This window comes from Manacus candei, unplaced genomic scaffold (genome assembly GCF_025592945.1).
Source record: "Manacus candei isolate 608988 ecotype Guabito, Panama unplaced genomic scaffold, ASM2559294v1 h1tg000014l, whole genome shotgun sequence".
NCBI lineage: Eukaryota > Metazoa > Chordata > Aves > Passeriformes > Pipridae > Manacus > Manacus candei.
Window position 1 is genome coordinate 39,182,011 of NW_026138062.1, and position 19,944 is coordinate 39,201,954.

At 37.1% G+C, this 19,944-nt stretch overlaps 1 protein-coding gene across 9 annotated transcripts in view; it reads right to left on the minus strand.

The window, feature by feature from the left end:
* GRIA4 (glutamate ionotropic receptor AMPA type subunit 4) overlaps positions 1 to 19,944 on the minus strand; it is a 218,538-nt gene that overhangs the window by 83,220 nt on the left and 115,374 nt on the right. For all 9 annotated transcript variants that reach the window (XR_007903235.1, XM_051779816.1, XM_051779811.1 and 6 more), the window contains exon 4: positions 8,427 to 8,611. Coding sequence is in view for 8 of the 9 variants with exons in the window: in XM_051779816.1 (XP_051635776.1) it covers positions 8,427 to 8,611 (185 nt within the window). In the remaining variant the exon portion in view is untranslated. The remainder of the gene's footprint in view (positions 1 to 8,426; positions 8,612 to 19,944) is intronic.

Genomic DNA, 19,944 nt, shown 5'->3' on the forward strand with positions numbered 1-19,944 from the left:
AGCTGTTATTAATTAGAGGTTATTGGTTTGTAATTTTTACAAGATAAGATTAATGATACTAGTACTTTACCACATGAAAACTTCACATCCATGTTTAATTTTTAATATTACACAGTACAATGTGCATTCTTTTTATTATTATGTATCAGTTAAGCTGTGTACATTGAAGCATTAAATCTGTGCCAGATGCTGCGTAACTATTTTCACCTCTGTGTTTAAAGGCAAATACAGCCCTGGATGAGCAGTGAGGCTTGATCTTGCTGATACAGAGCACTGACAGAGATGAGAAAAGTGCCCATCGACTGAGAAACATCCCATTTAATTCTTATGGGCTGGGGACGGTAGAGAGCAGGAAAAAAATACTGGAATTAGCCTGTCTGGTAGATCAGGAGCTAAACTGATGATGTCTGACAGAAAAACTGATTCACTATGCAGAATTCAGAAGAAAATGCTGCTCACAGTGAACACATTGGAAGGCTTTGAACACACGGAGTGCTGAGGTTTGAACTTTCTGAGATGGAAACGGGTGGGAGAGGATAGAGCTGCTACAAATGGAAGAAGAAAGGAAATCCACTGCCATTCGTGCAGAAAGGAGAAACATTTTTTTCTGAATATAGTCCTCTTTATGTCCAGTGGATATATTTAGGCACATATCTGTGTGTATGAATATAGAAACAAACACTGTAAATGTAAATGTTACTGCTTATGAAAAGCCTGAGAAAACAGAAATTAGGAGTACCAACATTCTCTTTCAGAAAGAAGTAAACATGAAGGTCCTAGGCAAATGCAATTACACTTAGCTTGTGTTTCCAGTTTGCTCTGCTGAGCTATGCATTATGGAGATACAACTAAACTAAATTTCTGGTAAAAATTTGCCCAAGAGGGTTATTGGAAATAAGGAAGAAATACTTAGTAGCAGAGAATGAGGAACCAAAATGCTGGAGAAGCATGCTGCCTGGCTCAGTGAAGGATTTTTTTAGATGTGGTCACATAATGTATCACAGAGATTGGTCTGATCACCCTGGTATTCCTTCTAGCTGTTTCTGATGCAAGCACATTACAGGTTTGCAAGATTCAGTACAAGAGGATACACAGGTCACTCACTCATAAGGTATTTCTATCTCAAGAGCTGCCTATAGGTGTGAAAACAGAGTACTGGGAATCAAAGGAGCTCATCTGTGCACATCTGTGCCTTATTTCATGGCCTGACTCTCAACCTGACTCAACAAACACAGCAGGACAGGACAGGTACACACTGGATAGGAAAAGACTTTGCAGGAAAGCTCTTGAAGTTCTGGTAAACGACTTTACCACAAGTTGTTCATGCACCCTCATGGCAAAGTAAGCCAACAGCCTCTTGGACTGCACTGCCAGCTGGTCGAGGGAGCTGATCCTTCCTCTCTGCTCAGCTCTGGTGAGGCCCACCTTCAGTGCTGTGTCCAGTGTCAGGCTCCTCAGTACAAGAGAGACATGGACATACTGAAGCATGTCCACAGAAGTGCCACAAAGGTGATTGAAGCATCTGTCATGTGAGGAGAAGCTGAGAGAGCACACTGTAGAAGAAAGATCTCAGGCAGATCTTAGCAATATGTAAAAATACCCAATGGGATGGTGTAGGGAAGAGGGTACCTGACTCTTCCTGGATGGGAGGAATAGGACAAAAGGCAAAGGATAAAGGTTGCAACACAAGAAATTCCAGCTAGTTATGAGGAGTTCATTTTTTAATATGAGATAGTCAAGTACTGAAAGAGGGAATAAAGTGGTTGTGTGATCTCCATCCTTGGAAGCATTCAAAATTTGACTGAATGAATAACCTGATCTAAGCTTGCCCCCTCGAGCATTGAGAATGTCTAGACAACCTTGAGAGGTGACTTCCAATCCAAATTCTGTTATTTTGTTTTTAGAATTGAACTGTTCATGTCAGCACTTCACAGCCTGAATTTCAAAAATCATTCCAAAATCTGTCTAAAAACAAATCTCAGAGCTCTAAGAATCCAGTTCCTTTTTTTCTGGTACCTTATTTGCTCTGCAGTGCTTAATATGTGCTGACAATAAGAATTCTGGCAGAAAAAGAAATGGGGGAACAAAACTTTTTACTTCCAATTTCAACGCTTCATGCTTTTGAAAGCTTCCTTACATAATTTTACATGCCCTTTTCATATAGATTAACAGCAAAAAGAAAAAATATTGAAAGACTAAAAGAAAAGGGCTAAGTATTTATAGTTAACAACATTATCCCTCATGATCTAAATGATTCTTACACTTTTCAGCTTTATTATCAAATCTATTTGGAGTATTGACTGTATTGTACACCTGAATACATTTCTGAGCATTGCACAAACTGAAAGAAACAACTGTTAGATCAGCGATGGTTGAGCAAATGACAGCCTGCTTCTCCAGTAATAAGTGTTATTAGTGTCTGAAGAAGTGAAATGAACAAATACAATAGTTGAAAAAATAAAATATGTTTTCACTGAAGTATTCAAAATTATTTTCTGTGATATTCTCCAAATCTGACCACAGTTTCATTGTTTTATTACACTTCAGTATTGCTTATAAAACAGCAAACAAAGAAATAATGAAAGAAATCTATGACATGTATTTACTGAAAGCAAAGTATCCCAAATAACTAAATGCAAGTACAACATAGGAGACAGCGACATGACATTTCCTTAAATGTGTGTTTTGCTATACATTGCTACACATTTTCAGTCATCTTTCCTAAAGAAATCCCCTTTGTGCTACTGAGCTCTCTGTGGGTCTGTCTACCAATTTTTTAAAACATTTGGCAATTTCAGCTATATTTGAAAGGAGGACAATGCCTCTAAGACATTGTCGAAGACATTAAGTCTGTAAAGTCCTTATTAATACTGGCTGCTGGGTGGAAAACAGACCCATATGTTTTGGCCACCAAAAGCATAGGAAGCACCTGGACACTACAGTTCCTGTCTGACAGCTGCTAGTCAGCACATGGGTATTGATGACTTCCACATATTTCGTGATTAGCCATAGGAATTGCTATTTCTTTCTTGCTCAGTACACTTCTGGGAAGAAAGAATTTATGGTGCTTGTGGAAGTGGTGGTCTAGGAGAAAAACAAACCCACATAAACCAAAGGGGTACATTTCTTTTGTCAGTATATTTATTTTGAAACATGGATTATGTATTTCAGATAGATATTTAGTAAACACAGTTTGAAGTAATGATTTTCTAATTTTAGTAGACACACCCTTCAGCCTTAGGCTGACTCGACTTGTGATTTTCGGTGAATAAGCAAAAACATACACTATTTGGAAATGCAGGAAGAAAAAAAATTAAAAGAAGGAGTAAGAAAATAAGCAAAACTCCCAGTGAAAAGTGAGAGAAACACACATACTGTGCCATATGTAGCAAATGACTACTTTGGCCTGGATAGTTCAGATGCTGTACAGTTTGCTGCTGGTGTTAGTGGATTAGTTGGAAGGAAACGGAAATTGTGTTACTACGGGTTTTAAACATTTGTTTTGTCTTAAACAGAAAGTTCTTTGTATTAAATTGAGGGGAGCACTTTAGAAACACAACTTGGAAAGAAGAAACACAGAAGCAGAGAATTTTCCATGTCTCTCACTGACTTGCATCCTGTGATTCAAACAGAATATTTTTGTGCTTTTAAAAGACCACCTGCTGAAAGCATCATGAAAAAAGGGATGTTGATAAACAAGGACATAACGGTCCTTGAAAGAATATGAATCACCAGAGATGTATTCTGCTATATAAGCAATAACTGTTGCATAAAACTCTGGAGATGTCATTTTATCTTACTGTGTCTTTGTTTTAACTCCCTTTTTCTATCTTGTCCCAGTAAACTGCAAAGGTAATGGTAAAAACAATTCCTAATTTTATGCCTTCAGGAAAATTGAACTTCATCTCTGCTTCCACTCATTTATGCAATACAAATAAAGGGCTACTATAGTTTACTTTTTGAATTAAGAACTTGTAGCACATTTTTTATTATGGCTGTGTCTGAACAGATTAAACAAAAGGCCAGGCAAGTAAACTGGGGACACCCTTAATCAGATTTGGTGAGATCACTTACAAGGTTCTAGAAAACTTTCTGTTAAGTATCAAAAGTTGTCTGTAACTGTTAAGTATGGATGTGCTTTCTCCAAAATGGAAACACACCTTCCGGAAGCTATGCAGAAAGCTTCATAATGGGTCAGGGCATGCTTGCCCTTCCCAAAGACAAGTCATGTGTATATCACTTAAAATAGGCAAGTAAAGAAAACACTTTTGGCAAAAGTCTTGATGATTGTGTGCTGCCTTTTGGAGCCTGGAATTGCAGGATCATAATGTCTGCCAAGGGAATGTAAAGGAGTTTCACTCCCAGGTAACAAAAAGGTTTTCCTTTTGTTGTTGTAAGACGTTAAGGAGGTAGGGTGTTCTTTTACCACCCTGAGAATAATGGATAAAAAGGAGCTAAAATTATCGCGGTATGCTTAAGTTAGAGCAGATTCTTGAAAGCAGGTGGAGAACTGCTGACTCAGGCAGGTTGAAAACACTGTCTGTCTTACTGATGAACCAAAACAATAACTCTGACCAGTGCAGAAATGAATGTCTTGTTCCAGGGTTGCATTTAAACAGGGATTTGAGCTGTTTAAACAGGGATTAGTGCAGTGCCAACTAGTACTAATACCGGAACCAAGCAAAATGCTTCCAGTAACCCCCAGATATCTCCAGTTGCTACAGGAGACTGTATAGTCTTGTGTGAGTGAGCATGACCAAAGTAATGGAGCATAGCTTTAGTAAGAAAACCACCACAGTCTTGGCATATCCTCGAGAAGTAAAATTGAAAACCTTTGCTGAGACTAAGACGAGATGGTGCAATCCAAGTAAATCAGGTACAAACACTTGTGTGCAGCCTGAATACGTCTCCTGGATTTAATGTAATGCCGGCCCTACTGTACCTCTCTAAAATTGAAATCAGAAAATGAAACTCCCATCTCTCTATACTTCACCGCAAAAAGAAATACAGTCTTGGCCTTGCCCAAAACATCAGTCTCACCATAGCAACATAAAACCTAAAAGGAAGATCACATGATGAAAATGTACAAGCAGGGTTGTGCACTGAGGGGAGGGCGGGGAGGGGAGTCTGGAATGCAGATACATCACTGGGTTCCAGAAGAGAAGTTTTCTCTGAAGACAGATCTCAGGTACAGAGTGTGGAGGCAGCTTCTATACACACCAGGGCACACAGAGAGGAGAAAATAAATGAGAAAAGATAATGAACTAAGAAAAATATAGGAGACAAAAAGAAACAGGAAGTGGTGACATTAAAGTTGCACAAGAAGTGAGGAAACAGCAAGGTGCTGATTTTCTCAGCTGGGCATCTGAAGTGGACAGAGAGGAGATGACATCAGGTCAAATAATTGGGCCCCCGGTATGGTCAGGGAAGGAGCACATGAACTTCTTGATCCAGCAAGTGAAAAAGTCTCCAGTCTTCATTGCTTGAGGTACACAGTCATGAGAAGTGCGAGTGCGTATATACATGGGCAGTCACTTGAGAAGAAACTCACAAGCCCAGAAGCCAGCTTCCCTCCCTTCATTAGCATAGATTTAAGGGCAAAGCACTTTGAGTTACAGTCTCATTACTGAGATTTAATTACTTTTCCTAAATGTTCTGCAGAACATTTACTTGTACATTGCAAAGTATTACAGTATAGTCACAACTTAGGTTCTCAATTACAGGAAAACTAGGCAGGAAAGAAGTTGAGTTAATTAGACTCACTGAACTTAATCAATTCCTCTGTGTATGTAGGGAAGAACATTCCAACTTTTAGTCCATCTGTGAAGCCACCTTCCCTGTCTGCTACAGGTTACTAAAGCCTTCATGCAAAGGGAAAAAAATCAATGGCTGATATCTGAAAAAGGGTGTCATTTTGCATTTTCTACATTAGGCTAGTTCATTTTTGCTTCATTTATGTTTTTGGCAAACTAAATGCTTTTGTGTCTGAAACTGCTTCTGACTGCCCATCCTTAAACCAGCACTTGGTCTTTGAAGGTCATATTGGAGGCCTTTCTAGGAAGACCAGGACCTTTACAATGGACAATAAAGCTGCAGCTCTTCTGCATACTTTGTCTAGCTTGGCTATAATGCGATTCCTGCTTGACTGTCCTTTGGAAGGATGGAGGGAATCTCCAGGCACAGTGGGGAAGAAGGGAATTCACATGATACATGAATTCCAATGTAATTAGGTCATGTTAGAAAAATTAAAATATATACATATATATAATATTTATAATACATAAAATATATATATGGGCAGTCACTACTGAGAAAAGAAAAAGTCCACAAGTCCACAAGCCAGTTTCTTTCACTTCATTAGCACAGATTTAAGGGCAAAGGTTTTACACTTAGGCACAAATAAATGCAAGTACAAAAAAGGTTATTTCCTAGGTAAAATTTATCCCACCCCAAATTAGGCAGTAGCCAGATAAATCACTTCCTAAAAGTGATATAAGTATATTGCATGTCAGGTGTTAACTCCTACCCCCAACCCTCCCTGTGCAGTTAATTAAAAGAGGACTCAACTAGCTTTCAGGCTTGCCCTGTAGAGGCGTGAGACAAATTCTGATTCAGTCTGTTGTGGCCATGCACTTGATTTTTATAACTTAGCATGCCTGCATTAACTCCCTATCTTAGGCATGCAAAATCTAGACCTATATGAACTGGCTATGTAGGTGCCAATCTAGAAGGAAAATGACTAGCAGCTTCTGGGTGCAAATAAAATGTACATGTGAGATCATTGAGATCCAAACATGTACTCAATGATTTCATTTTCCTTTGAAACGGAGAGGATAATTAGTAGATACACCTACACAGGATGGTGGGTGTACTTCAAGACTTATGGTAATAGAACATACTTTTTTTATGTCACATTTGCATGCCATGTGAAAGAAATCAAGTACATCATGCACACACACACAGAGCTGAGAGAGAAACCGTTTTTCTGAATGTATTTTAGAAGACCCTCACATGGGTGTTCTGTTTTACTATAATATAGGATGAACTCAGGGAGGATTTAATTATAAGCTATAGAAAGTATGTGTCAAAACATAATGCCACTCAGAATATAAAACAATATAATGGCCAAATGAATGTCTGTAGCAATATGGCATTGTCTGTTCTTCTCTTCGCAACAGTCACAGAAAAAGTTATTGTTATATCAGCCACGCTATTAATTCTCAGTTTCCCTCTTTACCTTTTGCCAGTGAAAGAAAAATTGATGTATATATGTCAATGAGTACTATTTTATGCATTTATGAGTACTATTTTATGAATTTCTGTATTGAAAATGACATTTTATTTTTCAGTAACTTCAGAGGCAGATGCATCATGAATGTTTTTGCTAAAAAATCTTCAAAATTCTCTAATCCACTAGCCAAGAGTAGCAGCGTGGTGGTGGAGGGTCCAGCACCAGTAGATGGCATTCATTCCCTTCAATTCCTGCAGCAGCAGTATGTACTGAACGGTGAACTTGCACCACAGCAATGCAATATCTGGGATCAATCGAGAAGCAGATAGTTAACCATAAGTTGTTTTCCTGTCATTTGACAAAATTTTCCTTTCAAAGCACTACTTTATTTTTCCATTATTCGAGGAAAAGCTTATACATAAACACTATATAGAGATAGATTTGCTGCATCTGAGTGGCAGGGTTTGATATTCACTTTGCAAACTGGTATAGATACAATCCAGTGCAAGCCAGTCTGTCTGGCCCAGTATTTTCTTTATCTAATAGCAGCTTTCCATGATGGAAGAACCTGACCTCCCTTCCCAGTTCAATAGCACCTTTATTCTATCGTTCTTCATGTTCCTAAATACTCTGCTAAGGTAATAAAACTATCAGTTTAAATATTTGTAACAATAATTTTAAAGTATGTTATGGCTAGAAATACGCAACCAGAAAGAAGACAGAATTCTGGCAAACAGAAAGAAGACAGAATTTAACCAAGTTTTTTTTCTCCCTCTAACAAAACTGAGCTTTACCCCCATGAAGGTACAGACTGATAGCATCTTGGCAATTCAGCAACACAATGTTGTTCCACCAGCCCTATGACTGATGTAAAATGTATCAGTCATGGAGGTGCTGGGAAGCGGGGCCAAATATGCAGCTACCCTGATTTCTGGTACTCTTTGCCCACAGACCTCCAGAGCGGGAAAGGAAGGGCTCACTGCAGTGACATGCTGGTTCCTAAGACAAGTATTAAATATGAAAAGAAAATGGAGCAGGCAAGTAGACATACAAATATAGGCCCATGAAGAAAAACAAAAAAGAAAGAACAATCAATTTAATTTCCATTGAGAAAATAAATGAAATGTTATGCATAACGGTGTCTCACATGGAGTTTCAGTAATGTGCTTACAGTGACATTAAAACCAGGTATTACCTGTTCTAAGAGATTCTGAAGCCTCTCTATCTCACAGTCTATTACAAATTTCTTTTCTTGCCTTCGGTCCAGATCTTCTAAAAGCCGCCTGTAGCTGGCATCATTAAAATTCTCCACACAGATAGCACTGACTTGCCAGCTATTTTGTCCTGCTTTTTCCATAATAGCTTGAAGTATTGAATAACCTAAAAGAAAAGGATAAGATACACTAGTAACACAATCATTGCATTTTTTGAACAGAAATTTTCCTTAATCAATATTATGTCGCTTAATATTTCCTCTTACAGAGAAGGGAATAAAAGAATATATGTATCCCTACCTTTGCTGCTAGCCATGATCAGCACACAGTATGCAATTAACAAAGTTTACAACTGATGTGATCAGAATGCTGGGAGTGACTAACACCATTATGGATAATCTTTGTATGATTTATAAACACCAAAGTCTTTCAGTCAAGCATTCAGCTTCTCAGATTGGTTTTGTACAGTTTCTGTATCTGGGCATTTCACAGCACAGCAAAGAAAAAATCTGAGCCTACTCATCCAGTGGAAGTATTTGCATACCACAAAAGCATTCAAAGGTTTTGCTTTTTTTTTTTCTTTTAACAACATTTAATACAAGCAGTCTTTAATGCTTCTTAGTAACAATTCTTTGTTCCATTTAATTATACATATATATGCCAGTATAGACATATGAATAGAAACCATATTGATCTGTTTCAGAGATTCTATATAGTTTGAATCAATGTATGCAAAGAGATTAGAGGTTAATGAATGAAGGGCACCATGGAAGCATTAATTGTTACTAATGGCAGGACTATTACTCTTTATCAGTAGCACTATTTGTTGCCCCCTTTGTCATCTTTGAGCCCATTCACAGAACAGAAAGGCAGTGTCCTGTCAGGGGTCACCACCTGAACCTGCAGGGCAGGCTCTCTGCCTTCAGTCTCAGGGTATCTTGGCCCACCAGCCCTTCACGTTCTTCCATCTCTTGTTTTTGTTTTTTTTTTTTTTTTTCCTCACTGGGGACGTGCAGTACAGAGGCGTAAGAGGAGCTTATGACATAACTTAAGACAGCTTGCAAGCCCCATATTGACTTGATCAACCAATTCCTCAAGCAGGAAGCACATATTATTCTATCTTTTATCCAGAGCAACTTGTTTAAAGCAATAAAGATTGTACACCTCAGATGCAAGTTAATGTTTGAAAAAGACAAAAAGGACAGGACAGATATGTTTCCCAATAATATGTTCATACAAATGACACAATTCAGAGAAGGTTCCCCTGTCTAGAATCACAACAAAAAGAATTGTGGCTTTTTAATCATTATCTGGCAGAATTTTTTTTCCACTAGCTTTAAACAAAAGATTGCACCTCTTAAAAATTTTCTTTAGTGATGTGGCTACTCAGTGGTAGCCTCTTTCCCTCTTCAACAAGAGGGTCCCATGCATGAGTGCAGTGACCCCCAGATGCCATTTTAATGCACTTGAAAATGCCATTGCATGACAGATTCCCTGTAAAAGAACTGTGAGATATTCTCACAGATTTCAAGAGGAATCTTCGTAAGTTACATTTCAGAAAGAACACTTTCCAGTGTGCAGTTGCAAAATAATATCAGAAGACCTACAACATAACTGAAATCTGAGTTTGCCTCCAGTCAAGTAATAAGTCAACAACAGTTTTATCAGAATATGAAGATTTTAGGACACATGAGAAACAAATTCTCTTGCAAATCTAGGAGTAGCTATTTTTCTATTGGATCCTGTGATATTTTCAGTCTTTGAAATATTAACTTAAAATCTGTATTTTCTCATCATTATGGCATTATGCACCAGCACTCAAAAAGAACATTTATTATGTTTTTGTCATCCAATTCAGACCACACATTTTAGATAAAGATACAAATAAATTATAATAAATACATAAAATGCAGAACATATTTTATCTCATAAATGAGACAATTATTTTATGAAACAGTATTTTATCTCAGGAAATGAATTCAAATACTTGATGTATTGAGTATTAAAACATTTCTGTATTCAGCATATATTTTTAACCCAATGACTGTTTTTTTTTTCAAAGAACTATACAGCTTTCCTGTTAATTGCTACATAATTATTTTGCTTTTCCTGTTGCTATATTCAGTTTCCTTTTTGCCTGTAATTATCTCTCCAAATCATGTCGAGATTCTTTCCCAAACGTTGTATTTTTTGCTTCGTTTCCTATTCATTTCCATGTACAGACATACATTAAAACCATTCCAATGTTACAGAAGTTCCTGCTTCACTTACATGGTAACTTTGATTTGATCTTTGCTACAAAGGCAGTCAACATTTACTTAATTCAGCTTCCTGACACTAATTAACATTTTCTTTGATTCAGAATGAATAGTGTTTGAAACAGCAATTGATATCCCCTCCTTCCTTTCTTATTTCACTTGGACAACTTTACTAAGATGTGTTTTGATCAAACTGGTAATTTACCCCAGCATAAAGCACGGGATATCAGACAAACACATAGGAAACCTTTTCTTCTACCTTGGATCAAGGTTTGACTTGCCACATTTCATTAGCAACTGCCTTCATTCATGCATTTGAAGCTTCTGTAGCTTCTTGTTAGTAGCTGGCACTTAGATAAGGGGTTTCACGTATAGCATAACACAGCTAAACAGTAGTAAGTGGATGTAGTGCAATATTCTCCATCAGAAGAGTTCAGAATCCCTACACAAGTAATCAGTGGTATGGTCATCTATTCATTGTGCAGGAACAATTTTTAATATAACAGACTGACAACGATGGAGTTTACACAGAATGAATAAAGGCATTCACAGGCTCAGTTGGCATAAAAATTACACATGCTGTGGAGAATGCTTATTTGTCCAAAATAATTGGCTACAGCTGACAGGGAAAAAAAATTAGTTACTGTAAACATTTTATAAGGCAACCCCCCCTGAAACTAACCTGGTATAATACTCAGAAACAGAATGCTGCATTTCCATTGACAAAATTCTTAATCTTTAGAAATATGTTTCCCAAGTAAAGACAGCAGACACGAATATTACAGCTGTCATCTAAAAGGTATTTATTTTCTAGTTATCTGCTGTTTATTCTCAGTTATGCTACAGACAGATGAATGATTCATTTTTGGTAATACATTATGTCCCATGTATTGTGGAATACTATTTATTGCATAAAAGCCAACTAAAAAAGCCCTAGGCTAACTCATATCATCTGAGCTGCACAATCCATGCTTTTCAAAACAACATTATTTAAAAAAATGTTTAGGACTATGTCAATACATAAAAGTAAGCTAAGTTCTTACAAATTTTTATAGTAACCCTTCCTCGTCAACTAATTCAACTTTGAAATGCAGAGAGCTCATTTATGAAAAAAATCAAATGGCTGTGCCCAAGCATAATTTGTTGAAGCCTGGAAATCTGTGTCAACAAGGTCCTGGTCCTTCATGGAGTTTGTTCATCTTTTTTTAATTATCAAATCTGTGAACACAAAACACCAATGCAACTGCCTGGAAGGTGAAGCCCTTCCCAAATGCAAGGACATTATATGCAAGAGTGGCTTCTTTTTTCCCCTTGGTGTGACTAGATTCTGGGGAATTTTCCTCAAATCACCTGTGTTGAGAAGTCTGCAAACTGCTTTTTGTAGGTCATTGCTTAAATGTAGATACTACTAACAACTGCTTAAGGACCAGTAATACCAATTTCACCTCAATATACTGGAGCCAAGACAGAGACAGGGCGAGCCTACAAAGATTTTATTTTCCTGATCCCTTCTCTCCTTCCTGTTCTGTTCTCTGGTCAGGTGGAATTGTGATGATCTAACATACTGCTTGGAAAAAAACCCAGGCATGAAAAGGAGAAGTCACTTCATTTATTTAATATAAAATCAGAGTTGGAGATGCCTACTGCAAAAAACCTACATATTCAGGTTGATACTACAGCTAAATACCTCAGAAAAAAAATCTCAGATTTTTTTAAGCCTTCTTCCCTCATTCCACACTCCATAGGCATTTTTTCATCACAAAATACATCAGCCAAACAAAAATAATACCAGATGTGCACCTGGTGCTGTATCTGTTTAGAGTGAGATTAGTACTTCTTCAGTCAGATATCTTCTGGAGGCCGAAGTGTGTAAAATGAACAATTTTGTAGTTCAGGATTCTTCCTACTCACTGCAACAGTGCCATAATTGGAGCCTATACACAACCTTCCTCCACCCAAGTAGCTGAAATCATGAGTAATATTTTTGATTTTAAAATTTCAGTTTTTCTGCTGGAATGCACATTTTTGGCTCGTTTCCTTATCTTGTTTGTTTGTTTTTCCCTTCCTTGCTTGCTTTGACCAGAAAATATTTCAGTGGTCAATTACATGATACAATTAAATTTCAATAATTTTCATCTTTCAGCTGCCTTTTCATACTCGGAAAACATTTCCCCAACCCTCTAAGCACATTCCTGATGGTCTTGCCAGGAGATAGAAAGCAAAGTGGCTACTTGCTCCAAACAGAAGTGCTCTCAACAATAATTCTCATTTTGAAATTTTTGCAAAGTTACTTATTAATTTTCCACAATGAAGAGGATGCAATATTTACATATTATGACTGTATTTTGCTCTCGCTAGCAGGCTGACAATACTGAATCAACCAAGTTAACAAGTTAATATGGTTGGAAGCTGCATATGCAATTCATTTGTTATGGCACCAGGAACAGAAGACATCTCTGATGAAGATAGGTCTTTTCCAAAGATGGGCATCACATACTGCATGTTACTGAAATGCAAATTCATTTGCTTCTCTTTCTAGTCCAATTAATTTTCAAACAGGAATAGATCCCATTCCCAAGATTAGCTGTGATCCCCAAAGCCCCAGATACTGCTGGTTCTACTTTAGGAAAGCTACTTCCAGCTACAAGAATTCATATCAGGATGAGTAGAAGAACTAAATTTTTTATAAATCCAACATACCACAGAAGTGAAGAATAAATGATCGAGTCATTTGATAAGGATAAGTCAAGATACTTGATAGTCAGGATTGGATTAATGTTGCTTAGCTCTAGCTATGGAGTAGTTGTCTAAGTTAATCACCCAAGATTTCAAAGGAGAGATATGTATCCCATTAAAAAAAGGTAATTTTTTGGTCTGAGGTATCTATCTGTCTGTCTATCTCAGAGCTACTTTTCTCTCTCTTCAATGAATACTGAAGGAGTCTAGACCTGAGGCTTAGTGAAACCTACCACTTATCTAGCCAAATCTTGTTGAGATGAATCCAGACAGCACAGTGATGAAAACCATAAAAGAAATCTACAGTATGAGTGATTCATGACTGTACATTCCAACAATAACTAGAACCACTCAAACTCTAATCTATTTTAGTTTTCCTCTTTGTGATTAATACCTTTTTATTAACATATAGTTTTGTTTCAAATTTTTGGTGAGCATACAGCTTCCAGAACTCAAACACAATCAGTAAGATTTATAAGCTCTGTCATTTAAATTTTATCATATGATAACTAACTCATTTGCATCCCCAATTTTCTCTGCATTTTCAGTTGGAGCCAGAACATTCAACAAAAAGTACATACAAACAGGTCAATTCAGATGACAGAGTGAAAGCTAGAACTACAGGTGTGTTCTGAGTCCTTCTTGTGTTTAATTCATAGAAATTATACATCGATTGGAAAATGACAGGGAACTCAAGAAATAATTCCATCTATTCCTCTCTATTCCTCCATCCCCCAGGACATATGAATTATATTTAAAACATTCTAGACAGATATCTTTCTTTGTCCTTAAAAATCTCTAAAGAGGATTCTGTAACATCCTAGGTAATATATTCATTGCTTAATAATACTTATCATTAGGAGATGCTTCCTAAAGTCTAACCTAAGTCTCCCCTGGTATAATTTAATGCCACTCATTCTTGTCCTATCTCTAGTAGGCCTGGAGAACAGTTTGTTCCCCTCTTCTTTAAAGCAATCCTTTATGTAACTGAACACTGCTGTTACATTTCTTTTCTGTCTGCACTTTCTTAAACATGACTCTTTCAGGTTTTCCTTGTGGAAAATGTTTTAGTCTAGACTCTGGACAATTTTCCTTGCTTTCCTCTGGATATGTTGCAATTGATCAAAGTCTTTCCTGAAGTGCATTGGTGAAAATGAGAGGATTTTTAAAAATTTATTCCAGAGTACACATAGTTCTCTTAAATTTTTATCATCTGCAAGATTAACAAATGTATTTTATATTTCTCATACAAATCCCTAACAAATATATTGGACAAAAAACCTGGAACAGATCAATACTTAATACCTCCTTATTTGACAGTGAACCTGATATACTTTTTTCTGAGTGTGACCAGTTTTTTATAAATCTTCTAGAAATGTCATCAGGACAAAATTTCTTTAGCTCATTGCTGTGGGTTTACCTTGGTAGGCTGCTGAGTGCCCACAAGGCTGCTCTATCACACTCCCTCCTCAACCAGATGGGGTAAGGGAAAATACTATGAAAGGTTTGTGGGTCAAGAGAACGACAGGGAGAGATCAATCATCAATTACTGTCATGGGCCAAACAGTCTCAACTCAAGTAAATTAATTTAATTTATTGCCAATCAAATCAGAGTAAAATAATAAGGGAAAAAAAAGCTTGAAACACCTTCCCTCCACCTCTTCATTCTTCAATCAGCCATACGGTTGTAGAAAGCCATTCTTGCCCAGAGCTGTGGACTCCCCATCCCTGGAGACATTCAAGACCAGGCTGGATGGGACTCTGAGCAACCTGGTCTAGTGGCATGGCAGGGGTGTTGGAATTAGATGATGTTTAGGGTCCCTTCCAACCCACACCATCTATAATTCTATGATCTGCTCCAGTGTGGATCTCCATGGGCTGCAGGGGAATATCAGCTCTGGACCCTGGAGCATCTCCTCTCCCTCCTTCACTGACCTTGGTGTCTGCAGGGCTGTTTCTCTCACATAGTCTCACTTCTCTCTCTGTTGCACAGGGTTTTTTCCCTTCTTAAATATTTTATGCATGAGGTGCTGCCACTGTTGCTGATGATCTTGGCTTTAGTCTGTGGCAGGTTTATCTTGGAGCTGGCTGGCACTGGTTCTGTTGGACGGGGGGAAGCTTCTGGTAGCTTCTCACAGAAGCCAAACCTGTAGCCCCCCACTACCAAAACCTTGCCATGCAAACTCAATACACTCATTTAGCAAAATTTCATGGAAGCTGTGTAAAAACTTGTACTAGAATGAGACATTGATTTTTTTTCAATAGCTACAAAACCCATTAGTTTGTAATAGAATGAGAATTACTTTATCTCACATAAACTAAAATATCCATGTTTGGGTTTACTTAGCTTTCCAAATTCTGTGTACTTTCAGATGTATCTATTGTGATGTATGTTGTGAATTAAGCCACCTATACTGTCAATGATCAGAATAATTTAATTACAGATGGTTCTGAAACAAAACTGAGGAAATAATGGATCCAGTTTAGCCATCTCCTCTATTGCATTTTTGCTTCAAATATTTCAGAATACTTGATGATAAGGGAAACTATGATGTATGTTTCTTGCCTCCCTAAGAACTGTGATATTGAATATTTTCTTGGTGTTGAAACACACCTCCAAACCAAGCTCTAGGTTTATAGAGAGACTTTCTGCCCTTCTCTCCCTTAATCCTGTAGAGACTGATACCCATGCAACTTCATCTGCAGTCTTTAATAATCCTTCTTTCCTGAAGACAACATAAAGCTACAAGAAAATGCTGTCAATATATAACAACCATGACTTCTTTTAAAAAAAAAAAAGTTTTAAGGGAAACAACGACAACCAAGTTATGTGCTTTCAGGGAGCAAATGGGAGGAGGTTTGGCTTACACCACAATGCGAATTCATGATCAAAGATTCAAGCTATGTCAGGTCCCATTTGTGCTACATCTACTCAGTAGCAAGATTTTCCACTTTCTTTCCATTTCAGAGTTTGCAGCCTTCATACAAAATACACTGTAAAGGTAGTCTCATCAAAGTGCCAAGTGATAGAGCTAAGTGGGAACTTGAGAGGGACTGAAGAAAAGCCCTGTTTTTGAAGCCAGTCTGATAGTTTCGTTTGTGCTTTCAGTTTCCAGATACCATTACCCTTACCATTTCACTAAATGCCTTCAAAATAATGTCAAATTCCTATAATCTTTCTTATGACAAGCATGCACAGAGATGAAAACATCCAAGCATATTTACATCAAAAGCAAGTTTTTGTACGTTGTTAGCGTTTTATATATTATTGGCTTTTATTTGTATATTTTTAGTTATGCCACAACTGGCTCAGGTGAGAGTACTTTGGCTTCTCTGTAGTTTACAAGCAATGAGAAGCCACATTCTTAGCAAATTTTAGCAAATTCTTACTAGAGAACCCTGAATGCTAAATCAGAAACTGTATGTAATTACAGTGTTATCAGAACTTCACAAACTATTACCTAAAAACCCCCAGCTAATAAGTCAACAAGTGGAAAAACAGGGAGGGGAAAAAAAAAGCCTGTGCTCTATGCTTGCTCTCTGTCAAATCAGCTACAAAGTCTCTCTAAATAACCAGTTATCTGATATGTCATCTTGGAACTATCATTAGGGCTAATGTGCATCAGTATTTTTAATGAAAGGGCAGAAAACAGGAAAAAGTGAACTTATTTTGGAAGAAAATACAGTATGTTCAAATATTTAACTTATTACCTTTTTTCTTTAGTGTTATTATTACTATTTATTTGACAAATAACCATTTTAGTTGTAAATGTTCCTTGCTTTTATACATTATAGCTTCAACTTTTCTTCTTTAGTGCAATGCCTTAAAGACAAAATTATTAATTTCACAAAAACCTAGTCTGTAACACTATAGGTTAAGAAATTGTCTTTCTTAGTAAGAAATTGTCTTTCTTGTGCAATATCTTCATTTACATATAGCTATTTTTCAGAAACTGCTAGCTTCCCAACAATGTACCTTTCTAGCCTCAGTTTAATAGGATTTAGTTTGCCCTGTGATGATATACAAACGTACATAGACATTTGTGCAAATAACATCTGCAAAAAACACATCATAGAATATTAAGGTTGCAAGATAAAGCTCTCAAGAGCTGATATATCTTAAAATTATCAGCACCCTAATGTATTCTAGTATTGCTGCCGTCTTTAATTATATTGTCACATATTACTTTTCCCCACAAAGCATCTGTCTCAGTAAGATACCTGTGCCCTAGGACAGAACTGACTGTGGGTACTAAACGAAGATCTTGATGTCATCTTGATGCTGACACTATCAGCAGTGTCATTTCTAATACATGCATGAGAGAAAAAAAGAAAGAAGAATCTTCAGACTGAAGTAACAGGCATTCACATTAATAAGCATTGATATAAAGACATCAACCTTAATTCTATCTCTATGCACTTGTGGCCATGCCCGTATTTACTGGTGGCTACAGAGCGGGTAATAATATAAGACTTTTCTCCTTCTGTAAGTTCTATTTGTAGGTCACAGTCACACTACTTCTGACTTTAAATTTCAGTTATTTTAAGATATTTTTGATATTTTGATATTTCAAGTATTTAACTTTTTTCAGAAAAATGTTACATATCCTGAGAAAACAGGACTTAAAATTTGGATGCTACGATTACAATATGAGTACTGTTTGTTTGAAGTGAGTCTGAAATAAGTCTTATTATTTCTTTTAGACTGACACATAGACCACAAATTTATTAAAAGTTGATTGCCTCCCCCATCAAAAATCATCCAGCAATTTGGAAATAAGCCTAAATATCTTTGATTTTCTTCCAGTTCCTAAAATTGCTCTTCTGATGTAGACCAGAATTAAGATGAGGCTGTTTCTTTTTGGACTGGAGCAGCAATTCGTGAAACATTGAAAATTTCATATAGTGGCTTTTATTGAAGTGTAATGACAGTGATCATTCCCTTGCACCTGACACTTGTGAGACTGCACTTCAAATTCAGTTTTGGGCCCCTCACTACAAGAAAGACTTTGAGGTGCTGGAGTTTGTCCAGAGAAGGGCAATGGAGCTGATGAAGGGTCTGGAGCACAAGTCTGATGAGGAGCAGCTGAGGGAGCTGGCAAAAAGGAGGCTCAGAGGAGACCTTCTTGCTCTCTACAACTACCAGAAAGGAGGTTGTAGCGAGGAGGGGGTTGGTCTCTTCTCCCAAGTGACAAGTGACAGAACAAGAGGAAACGGCCCCAAGTTGCACCAAGGGAGGGTTAGATTAGATATTAGGAAACATTTCTTCATGGAAAGGGTTGTCAAGCATTGGAACTGCCCAGAGAAGCAGCTGAGTCACTATTCCAGAAGGTATTTGAAAGACGTGTAGATGTGGCACTGGGGTACAGGGCTTGGTGGTGAGCACAGCAGTGCTGGGTTAATGTTTGTACTTGATCTTAAAAGTGTTTTCCAACTGAAATGATTCTATCATTCTATGATGTTGAATAATCTTGCACCTCCCAGGCACTTCCTCTGATGGACTGCAAATATCACTCTCAGTTAAATCCTGAAAAATGCTTAGAACCTGAGTTTCTTAAAAAGAACCAAATCCTACAAGTAAAAACAGAGAAACAGGGAAGAGAATAATATGATCTTCATAGAGGACACTGGACTACTGCTACATGACTAAATCTCTTTTTGGTGTCCACATTTAAAAGATTAATGTTAAAATATTTGACAGAGGTCAAAGAAGCAAATCAAAATGATTTGAGGACAATATATAAAACTTGCCTCAAAGTAAGAGACTTACAAGAGAATTTATCTCAACTGAAAGTTTGCTGGCTAACTCTGAGTTAGTTACTCCAGTATCCTTCTACAGGTAGTGGAAGGAAATAGGCACCTTCTGAAGGCAATTCACAAAACCTTCCATCATCTGCCTCATGTATTTTCAGAGGAGAAGAAATTCCTCCATGTTTAAAATGAAAAATCCCAATATTACTATTTCTCAGGTTCAATGCCATGAACACTATTAATATAGTATCATGCATATCTTAAAAGTAGGACCAAAAGCAACCAGCAATGTTATCCAAATATCTGCTACTCTCATGCCTTTTAATTTCATTTTTCTATTTTGTATCTATATTTTGCATATAAAGATACAACATTTCATTTAAGTAGACTTAAAAGTTTTTAAATTAAAAAGTTAAAAGCTAAAAGGTTACTTTTATGTTTCTCTTGTGGAGGATGGGCAGTTACACATAGGTTTCCTTTGATTATTCTGGTGAAGGGATTTGCATACAATTACAGACACAATTTCACTTCCTAGCAGGAACAAACACAGGATGAAGTAAGTACTCACCATATGATTAGACTAATTTATTACATCCCACTGAGGAAAGCTATATGCCAAGAAGTAATCATAAACTCATGCTCAAAGCTCCAGTAGAATGAATATATTTAACAATTCAAATTAAACCTCAGCTGTAGGAACTGACACTTAGTGGGAAACATGAAAATGGGAAAGGTATAATGAAAAGATAACAGG